Source organism: Pseudophryne corroboree, chromosome 6 (genome assembly GCF_028390025.1).
Source record: "Pseudophryne corroboree isolate aPseCor3 chromosome 6, aPseCor3.hap2, whole genome shotgun sequence".
Lineage (NCBI taxonomy): Eukaryota > Metazoa > Chordata > Amphibia > Anura > Myobatrachidae > Pseudophryne > Pseudophryne corroboree.
This window is the reverse complement of record NC_086449.1, coordinates 54,145,007-54,156,195: the sequence shown is the minus strand read 5'-3', so window position 1 is coordinate 54,156,195 and position 11,189 is coordinate 54,145,007. Positions and strand designations below refer to the sequence as shown.

Here is an 11,189-nt window from a genome sequence, read left to right as displayed (position 1 = left end):
GGACACCCAATCTTCTTGGGATCGTATAGGACAAACAAAGAGTCCGACTTCCTGTGATGAGCAGTTCTCTTCACATAAATCTTCAGAGCCCTCACAACATCCAAGGACTTTGAAGTTATCGAGGAGTCAGTAGCCACTGGCACCACAATAGCCCCCGAAGCAGTGTACATTGATTTCAGAGTATTATCAATTTTTCTATCTGCCAGCTCCTTTAAGGCGGTAGATCCCTTTGCCGGTAAAACCACCTTTTTTGAAAGTCTAGATATAGAACCGTCAACAATTGGCAGGTTTTCCCACTTTTTCCTATCCTCCCCAGGGAAGGGAAAAGCTACCAGAATCCTCTTAGGGATCTGAAACTTCTTTTCAGGATTCACCCAGGCCTTTTCAAATATAGCATTCAGCTCTTTTGACGCAGGGAAGGTTAGCAAGGCTTTCTTGTTTTCCGTGAAAAAAGCCTCCTCAACCTGCTCAGGTGTGGTATCATTAACATTTAACACATCCCTAATAGCCTCTATCATCAACTGCACCCCCCTTGCAAGAGATGCGGACCCCCGCAAGACATCCCCATCACCATCTGTAGTGTCAGAATTGGTATCCGTGTCATCTCGCGTTACCTGCACAAGGGCACGTTTGTAGGGGTATATAGAGGGGTGACCTGAGATACCTGACAAGGGCCACACAGCCATAGAGGACTACAATACCTGTGTTGCCGACTCATTACTGGAAACCCTGTCAGAAATCTGAGTAATCCAAGTCCTGATAGAGGAAAACCACTCTGGTTCCCTTGCTGGAATCTGTGCTAAACCAGTGCTATCCTGATTACATGGAATGGGATCATTCTGGGAGGATAAATCCTCTGCAGCATATGACACTGTGTCCCTGGACATTGCTGCTGGTGACCACCAAACACACCACACACACACACAGGATGGGGTAAGACAGAGTTTCCCCCCCAAGAACGGCAAGAGAGATACAGAGATTAGAGCCAACCCACACCAACGCTAAACAGGAAAAAAAAACCTTACCCGCGCTGACTTGTGCACCTTAATAGGACACACAGTCAAACAATTAGCCTCCCCTCCTTTCTACAACCCCCTGGTACCGGTACAGTAATCTGGAGCTGCTGTGCTGGATCTTCCTTCAGCAACAGCATGCAGGAAAATGGCACTGGAATGCTGCAGGCTCCGCTCTGTGAGAAGCTCCACCCCCTTCATGGCGCTATCTTCCCGCTCATCTGAGTTTTAAAATGGTCTGAGGAGTTGTGCTGGCTGGGATCCCTGGGGCCCGACAGGCTTGCTGTCCAATTGTGAGGGGTATGCGCCGGCCCTGGGTGCCCCTCACAGCGCCGCACAGTGTGCCTCTGGAACCGTCCTGGAGTGTGGTTAATACCGTGCTCCAACCCCTGTTGCCGCCATATTGAAACCGGCCCCTCGCTTGCTAGGGGATGGTCAGTGACTAACTCACCACCTGCTTCAGCTCTGTCAGGGGTCGGCGGCAAGCTGCTGGGGTGAGCGGTTCCCCTGCGGCGGAGACCAATCAGCCCCTCTGGAGCTCAGTGTCCAGTCAGTGGCTCAGACCCTGCAGGGCGGACACTGCTCCCCCCCCTTAGTCCAACGCTGCAGGGAGGCTGTTGCCAGCAGCCTCTCTGTAAAATTAAAAACTCTAAAACTAAACTTTAATAGGAAAGCTCAGTAGAGCTCCCATAGCTGTGACCGGCTCCTCCGGGTACATTTTCTAAACTGAGTCTGGTAGGAGGGGCATAGAGGGAGGAGCCAGCCCACACTCTCTCTTAAAGTGCCAATGGCTCCTGGTGGACCCGTCTATACCCCATGGTACTGATGTGGACCCCAGCATCCTCTAGGACGTAAGAGAAAATGTATTAATGAGTAATTAATACACCTGTGCCCCTGCTGGGTTACCTGCAAAACATGCACTGTGTGGGGTCCTGAGGAGAGAGTTTGAGAACCTGTGCATTAGAGTCAATGCCATGTATACCAAAGGTTTAAAAGTTAGTAGAACGATCTCACAAAGTTCCTACACAGTAATGTGTTTCTCATATATTAAGTCAACTGTCGAGCTCTACCAACAGTTCATGTTTTCCAGGCCTCCTGGAGTTCTGTAGAATTGTCAATTAGGAATGATTGCAGCACATCTTAATTAATAATGACTACACCATACTTACCTATTTTGCTGCCCCCTCCTCTGGCAGGAGGCAGCGTTGTAGGTGCATGGGAGCGTGGTTGGCAGCAGGATGGACGGTCCGGGGCGTGGCCGACAGGAAAGTGGATGGTCCAGGGGCGTGGCATCAGGGTCGCGTCATCGTGACTCCGCCCCCTGCTGTATAGTGGGGGCGGAGCTATGATGACACGATTCAGTGCGAATCACGTCATCGGACCCACTCGGACCACCCACTTGTTCTCTGCTGCAAGTGGCTGAGGAGGGTCGTGGAGGGGCTGCAGGGAAAGCGGGAGGCTTGCCCACCTTTCCGGGGGGCCGGGAGGGTCACCCGATTTTCGGGAGCCTCCTGGCCATTCCGGGAGGGTAGGCAAGTATGGACTACACCTGTGCACCAGCTAGGTGGTCTGGAAAATGTGCACTGTTGGTAGATCTCGAGGACTGGTTTGGCCAGCTCTGCTTTAATGCATCCAACTAATTAGTGCAGGGGGGGGGGGGGGTGAAGAACAGTTAGTAGCAAATAAGCTGTGTGCACATAGGGGGTCATTCCAAGTTGATCGTAGCCCTGCAAAATTTTGCAGGGCTACGATCATGACCACAGACATGCGGGGAGACGCCCAGCACAGGGCTAGCCCATCCCACATGTCAGTGCCCGCCCTGCCGCTGAAGTGCAAAAGCATCGCGCAGCAGCCATGCCTTTGTACTTCAGGAGTAGCTCCCGACCAGCTCAGCTTTAGCGTGCTGGCCGGGAGCTACTCATCGCTACCCGGCTCGCAGCAGCTGCGTGTGACGTCACGCAGCCGCTGTAGCCCGCCCCCCTGCACGGTTAGGCCACGCCTCCGGCCGCCTGGCATGACACCCATAGTTCAGCTCTGCAGCAAAAGATAGCATGTAAGAGATGCAGTTCCTTAGTATTCATGCAAGAGAAACTATTTAAGCAGTGAAAGGACAAGTATTGCGGTTCTCTGGTGAGGGATATAAGTAACTGTTAGCGGTTTCTAGCAGAAGAACAGTTAATGAACATCCTGAGGCTTGTAGAACAACAGATACCAGCAAGACTCCCTGTGAGCCAATCTGATTACGTGTCTCTCACTGATGCTGGCTGGAATGAGTCTCAGTGAAGCACCCGGTGTACACAGGTATCTCAGTCACTGACCACTGGGTGCTGGGTAATGGGGCTGCTCCCCTTTTTGGAATGCAATGATGTCTCCCTCTGTCTTTCTCTGATATGTCACCAGTAAGGTGCTGGGCGGTAGTCAGGTGAGCTGATAATCAGTTGTGGCTGGTTAGTGACGGCCTGTCAGGGGATAGCCAGAGTAGATAAAGTCAACCTTTCTGTCAAACTTGACAGGTACCACACCCACTTCTCCTAGGCCCCGCCCCCTTTTAATATTAAATGATAGTGTTTTATATCGCTTAATATAAAATTTTATATTAAATTTTATATAAATTGATAGTGTTCGATATTAAAACGTATTAAAAATTGTCGCGTAACACCAGTCGCAGAGTGTCAAGCAGCACCAGTCGCAGAATGTCACACAACAACAGGCGCAGAATGTTCAATAAAGATCACAAGTCAGTTTGTGATGAAAAAATTCACTATTTTGAAGTAACACAAAATGTTCTTACATTCCAACAATTTAAACATCACGCTTGGTACACATGGTATCGTTTTAAAAGTCACAATGACTAATGACCATGTCCAATGTCAGTTTGTGATGAAAAAATTCACTATTTTGAAGTAACACAAAATGTTCTTACATTCCAACAATTTAAACATCACGCTTGGTACACATGGTATCGTTTTAAAAGTCATAATGACTAATGACCATGTCCATTTTCTTAGATGTACGGAAACATCACACATGGCAATAATTTAAAAACGTATTGCTTTTAATGATGAATGATGATCTGACATCTTTTAATGGGCATGAGTTATGAATGATGATCTGACCATGACCATTTTCTTAGATGTACGGAACCATCACACATGGCACTAATTTAAAAACATATTGCTTTTAACGGACAGGGTTGATGAATGATGACAGCACATTCTTAAAAAAAAAAAAAAAAAAAAAAAGCAGTTTGTTATCTCTGTAGAAGAACATTACCGCCACCTACAGGTTTATGTGTTGACTCAAATCGGATTTTCCGTATTTTGTATTCATGTACATTAGTTCATAAGAACCATTTTCGATTGTTATTTAGCTACAAATCAGTAAGCCAGTGTATATTTATGGAATCATAAAATAATTTTGTATTCATGTACATTAGTTCATAAGAACTTCTGTATAATGCTTTTTATGAATTAATTTTATTATTAAATAATTTATGAGCTTTTTATGAGCCTCATATTCTACAGTATAAGATATACCCAATTGGAATGACTTCCATTCAATCTATACATGTAGTTTAGACCACTCAGGATTTTTATTTTTTATTTTTTTATTTATTTATTTATTTATTTTTCTTCTGTATATATAATATAAATGTATTTGGTATGCGTTTGATGCGCTGTGTATGACATTTAAGAAACAGCTAAAAGATTATATCTTTATTGTAACTGAAAATAGCCAGTGTATATTTATGGAATCATAAAATAATTTTGTATTCATGTACATTAGTTCATAAGAACTTCTGTATAATGCTTTTTATGAATTAATTTTATTATTAAATAATTTATGAGATTTTTATGAGCGTCATATTCAACAGTATAAGATATACCCAATCTAGAGTTTATATATTTAAAAGTCCCGCCCCAAGCATCTTGGAAATGTGGGACGGCGTACCACAGGTTGGTGGGGGCCATATGGCTCACAGCCAGTGTTATAAGAACAGGACGCATCACTGATGTGCACTGAGAAGAAATTTCAACTGAAGCTGCACCGCTATACACACTTGAAGTTATAATGGTAAGTGATGTTATTATTATTATTATTATTATTATTATCATAATTATTATTACTATTATTATTATTATATTTATACATATTGCATTTTTTATTTTATTTATTTATTTATTTATTTTATTTTACAAATATGGCTCTGAAGGCTGTTTAAATATGTGGTAATAGCGACATGTTAATATTTCAAACCTATTGGACAGTTGCAAAGCGCAGTATGAACTCATATGTGAAATGCATCGCTAAACAGCAACATCAATGTGGGTATACCCACATTGATGTTGTTGTTTAGCGATGCATTGTAACACATAGAACATATAGTTTTAATAATGTGGCTGTCTGAATGTTATTTAAATATGTGGTAATAGCGACATCTAGTGGTTCATTTTGGGAATGCGCCAACACATTATTTCAACTAATTCGTTTGATAGATATTAACCGTCTCTCATTTTCATTATTGGTTCAGAGACAGACAATGCAGAACATCAACAGCAAAAAATTATTATTATTATTATTATTATTATTATTATCATAATTATTATTATTATTATTATTATATTTATACATATTGCATTTTTTATTTTATTTATTTATTTATTTATTTATTTTATTTTACAAATATGGCTCTGAAGGCTGTTTAAATATGTGGTAATAGCGACATGTTAATATTTCAAACCTATTGGACAGTTGCAAAGCGCAGTATGAACTCATATGTGAAATGCATCGCTAAACAGCAACATCAATGTGGGTATACCCACATTGATGTTGTTGTTTAGCGATGCATTGTAACACATAGAACATATAGTTTTAATAATGTGGCTGTCTGAATGTTATTTAAATATGTGGTAATAGCGACATCTAGTGGTTCATTTTGGGAATGCGCCAACACATTATTTCAACTAATTCGTTTGATAGATATTAACCGTCTCTCATTTTCATTATTGGTTCAGAGACAGACAATGCAGAACATCAGCAGCAAAAACAGATCTTATTCTTCTGATGATGATGATGATGCTTTGCCAAGTTATCAAACCTCTCAAAGTAAGCTATGTCTATAAATGACATTGACGCGTTTTTATTTATATTTCAAGTTTAAATAGTATGAAATTATAGTCAAGGTCTACAATTTGTTCATTTTTAAAAGATTAAATAGTATGAACGTACAACAGTCTGGATACATTGATAAGTAATTATTAAATAGTAATTATTAAATAATTATTATTTTCTCATTTTTATTTCCCCCGATTTGACAGTGATCACAAATACAGAGAATTTCGATTTGTCTGTTGATAGTCCCTTTGGCTTAGACTTCAGCGCTATACCGGATTTTAATAATATTTTGGAATTGGCGCCAGATTGTGAGTAACATGATATCTTTATTTATTTTTTATTTTTTTTTTTATTTTTTTTATTTTTTATTTTTTTATTTTTTATTTATTTATTTATTTATTTTTCCACGGCTAAAGAATTAAAAATAAACCTTGTACAGTTGTGCTGATTTGTTGTCAACTGTACACACTTTATATTCTCAGTAATGAATCGCTTTTTCATGTTATTCTAATTTTATACCGTATGTAATATTTATTTTTTTCATTTTTTCACCGGCTAAAGATGCCACAAAAATGGATGATGCGACGGCTGATGGTATTCTACGGGATATATTGAACAAACCTGATTATTGTCACAACACCTCTATACAGAACAGCAATGTTGTTGATGAGCAACCGTTTTTCCCACACGCTACAGGGGGTCGTGCTAAAACATTCGAATATAAAGCAGGTGTGTAATCAAACACTGTTATATGGTATATTGTTATGCGGTTATTTAAATACTGATTTACAGGCAGATGCGTTTATATTTATTTTATAATATATGTATTACAGATGATGCTGTAGCAATGCGCTATGCACCGACGATACCAACATGCAGTGATACAGTAGCGCAAATACACCTGGTTTCATGAATGTCTTTACAAAGTCTTCGATACATGCAACACCCTTAAACTCCCAGTCTTTCTCCCCCATTAATGTTAAAGCGTAACAGTAGTTTGGTATGTGCACACCTGTCTCCTGCATACACTCAAAATCATAAAAGATGTATTTCTTTGTGGGCTCTTCCGGCTTGATGGTTTGTATATAGCACAAATGGTTCGAAAAACCATCAACGAACACCTTACAAATGGGACACTTTAGGCCTCGGCAGTTATGATCTGTTCGCCTGTAGAGACAACACTTGTCACAATATACATGTTCAAGACAGGATATTTTGTGATCAAGAGCTAAAGCTTTGTGTCGCTCTAAACACTCGTTTGATCGACAAAATACCCTACACAACGAACACCTTAAAGCCGTCACACCATCGTCAATACAATCCGGCCTGTGACAAGCCTTACAAAAGAAAAGACAATCGTGATTATTTTTATGATGGTAAGCGCTATGACAACGGATGCAATAATATCGGGCTCCAAGAAACGCTTTGATATCGAGTATCCCATAAAAGTGACAATCGTGATATAGCACAAACAGCGTGTCTTTGTAACGACTGTCCGTACTGTAGTATTTCCAATCATTTTGACTATAATAGAGGAGATTGATTGAGACATTTAAATAATTTTCAAAAATTGCAACATCGCTAAAGCTGACCGCTTTATCAAGCGGCAGATTCAAAGCTTTATGTAGTTGGATCGCTCTCTCCTGTATTACATGGTCATCGGCATTGTTACCTTTATCCAGAAGTTTACAGACGCTAGCTGCCAAACACAGGTTATTACCTATGCTTCTGTAGTCATAGAGGTATCTCTTTCTCTTATTTATTATTAAACTTTGGGGCAGGCGTTGTAAACTACGCCCAGTCAAGCCAGACCCTGATCTGTTTCTAAAAATACTGATCACAAATCTTAAACCTGTGGATAATAAGAATTCAGCGTTACTTTGAAGCGTGTTTGTAATCTGATTCAAAAAACTGGCAGCGTCTAATGTTTCTTGCGGCTTACGATGCGAATAGATGGCATTGTGTAACCCACCCCCCTCCAATCTAAGCTGAACGCGGTCGGCCGGATCCACACCCGCAAGGACACCATCGAGCATGGCCTGTATAGCCGTATGAATGGCTCGAACCCCCTCTACAAATGATGTAACCCTGTCCAAATTAACAAACCGATAGTGACTGTGGTACTCAACGGCTCTGAAATGCGGTCGTTGTCGTTCATAACTGTTAATTGCCTCTAAGTATACATGTTGCCGACCTTCGTCATTACCGGGTGACTCAACACCGTCTGCATCATCATATATGGGGCTTGCATTGCGCTCAATATTGTCAGCCTGTGATTCGTCATTCGGTAATGCTTGGGGTGGCGATTGATCTATATCTACATACATTGCACTCTGCGTACCGCCTACCACATGTTCCCTGTGCCGCTTGCGCTTTCTCAATCTGGTTAATGTTGTTACAGCCTGTTTCACCTTTGCGCGTCGGAATAACTGTGAGATCTTGTATGTTAAACAAGGTTTAATTCGTGGTTTTTTTTTTTTTTTACAGGCATTTAAATTTAAAACACGTTTCAAACCATTGCCTAGCATGCCTAGTCACGGATCAGTTTCATTTATTTCTGCAAAATGATGTATGTTGGCTTTAATAAATTCAGTTGTCTTAACCGACCGATCTATGTATTTTGACATGACATTCATATACGTCTCAACAACTTCTTTAACAATGTCTTGTTTACATTTACTACCGTGGCACACACCTTTAATGTGTTTTAACAAGTATCCGGCTTTTACACCCATGTTCTCAACATCTTCACGTATCTTACCCAACAACGCGTAAAATTGTATTTCAGCGTCTTGGCCTAATTGTTCTGAATTTTGACATTCATCAACTATGTCGGGCACTAGCCCTCGCGCCGGTACACAAGCATCAGCCGATGCGTGTACCAGGGCTGTCGTTGTAAAAATATTGGGCATTGATGTTACACAATCAACCGTTGTAGTATCACCAGGTATTCCTGCAACGGCTGATAATACTTCATCAGAACTATTCTGCGGATCTTGTGTCGTTGACTCTACACAGTTTGTAATAAGCTCTTGCCCATTTATGTCATCAATATCTGATATCACAGGATTGCCAGCTATGTGTCTTGTTTCTGTTTCAGAGCAATCCTGTGTATCGGTAATAGTAATGACATCGGCTTGCGACATTTGCTTAACATTACTTCTTGAGTCAATATTTGATAACAAACCAATGCCTGCTATGTGCCTTGTTTCTGTTTCAGAACAAACCTGTGTATCTGGAATTGTGATTACAGCGGATTGCGACAATTGCTTAACATTACTTCTTGAGAGACGCGATGCCCTCTTAACCTTTACAGTCTTTGTATTACCAGCGACATCCCGGTCTGCAGTGTTAAACGCTGTGTGTTTTGATGTTACAGCAACATCATTACTTACGCATGATACAGTTTGTAACGCGATCCTTCTCCGTTGCGGCTTATCATTTTCGGAATATGACAATTTTCTTTTCAGATCTGTAAATGTTGAATTATGACTTCTCTCATTCGTTCTTGGTCGAGCTGGCTTTCGTTTGTTCGGGACGATACAGCCGTTATGCACAGCCATAACTGATGACCTAGCAACGCCCTTATGTACAATTGCCGGCGTTACGAATTGATGGTTCTCCGCTTCAGCGGCGGTTGTGCGTTTTGATATTTTCCCGCTTGTACTAGGCCTGTGTATCTGCGCGCATGTATCACTGACTGTTGGTATCAAAGGAGCATAGCGTCTTGCTACAGCGTCATCTGTAATACATATATTATAAAATAAATATAAACGACTCTGCCTGTAAATCAGTATTTAAATCACCGCATAACAATATACCATATAACAGTGTTTGATTACACACCTGCTGCTGCGAATTGATGGCTTTCCGTTTCAGCGGCGGTTGTGCGTTTTGATATTTTCCCGCTTGTACTAAGACGGTGTATTTGCGCTACTGTATCACTGCATGTTGGTATCGTCGGTGCATAGCGCATTGCTACAGCATCATCTGTAATACATATATTATAAAATAAATATAAACGCATCTGCCTGTAAATCAGTATTTAAATAACCGCATAACAATATACCATATAACAGTGTTTGATTACACACCTGCTTTATATTCGAATGTTTTAGCACGACCCCCTGTAGCGTGTGGGAAAAACGGTTGCTCATCAACAACATTGCTGTTCTGTATAGAGGTGTTGTGACAATAATCAGGTTTGTTCAATATATCCCGTAGAATACCATCAGCCGTCGCATCATCCATTTTTGTGGCATCTTTAGCCGGTGAAAAAATGAAAAAAATAAATATTACATACGGTATAAAATTAGAATAACATGAAAAAGCGATTCATTACTGAGAATATAAAGTGTGTACAGTTGACAACAAATCAGCACAACTGTACAAGGTTTATTTTTAATTCTTTAGCCGTGGAAAAATAAATAAATAAATAAAATAAAAAAAAATAAAAAAAATAAAATAAAAAATAAAATAAAATAAAAAATAAATAAAGATATCATGTTACTCACAATCTGGCGCCAATTCCAAAATATTATTAAAATCCGGTATAGCGCTGAAGTCTAAGCCAAAGGGACTATCAACAGACAAATCGAAATTCTCTGTATTTGTGATCACTGTCAAATCGGGGGAAATAAAAATGAGAAAATAATAATTATTTAATAATTACTATTTAATAATTACTTATCAATGTATCCAGACTGTTGTACGTTCATACTATTTAATCTTTTAAAAATGAACAAATTGTAGACCTTGACTATAATTTCATACTATTTAAACTTGAAATATAAATAAAAACGCGTCAATGTCATTTATAGACATAGCTTACTTTGAGAGGTTTGATAACTTGGCAAAGCATCATCATCATCATCAGAAGAATAAGATCTGTTTTTGCTGCTGATGTTCTGCATTGTCTGTCTCTGAACCAATAATGAAAATGAGAGACGGTTAATATCTATCAAACGAATTAGTTGAAATAATGTGTTGGCGCATTCCCAAAATGAACCACTAGATGTCGCTATTACCACATATTTAAATAACATTCAGACAGCCACATTA

The 11,189-nt window shown here is 40.1% G+C and overlaps 1 protein-coding gene across 1 annotated transcript; it reads right to left on the bottom strand.

Moving 5' to 3' along the window:
• Positions 1-8,567: 8,567 nt before the first annotated feature.
• On the bottom strand, positions 8,568-10,745 carry LOC134936099 (uncharacterized). Its single transcript, XM_063931011.1, has 4 exons — positions 10,643-10,745; positions 10,223-10,390; positions 9,975-10,118; positions 8,568-9,870 (listed from the first exon to the last, which is right to left on the bottom strand). The coding sequence occupies exons 2-4, from the start codon at positions 10,377-10,379 to the stop codon at positions 8,663-8,665; spliced, it is 1,509 nt and encodes a 502-aa protein (XP_063787081.1). The 5' UTR covers positions 10,380-10,390; positions 10,643-10,745; the 3' UTR covers positions 8,568-8,662.
• Positions 10,746-11,189: the final 444 nt, after the last annotated feature.

What these genes read in the sequence shown, in the direction of transcription:
- LOC134936099 (XM_063931011.1), bottom strand. Translation starts at nt 10,379, where the DNA reads ATGGATGATGCGACGGCTGATGGTATTCTACGGGATATATTGAACAAA. An exon ending in AACATTCGAATATAAAGCAG is followed by an intron (nt 10,119 to 10,222) that starts GTGTGTAATCAA and finishes TATGTATTACAG; the next exon opens with ATGATGCTGTAGCAATGCGC. An exon ending in CCATCAATTCGCAGCAGCAG is followed by an intron (nt 9,871 to 9,974) that starts GTGTGTAATCAA and finishes TATGTATTACAG; the next exon opens with ATGACGCTGTAGCAAGACGC.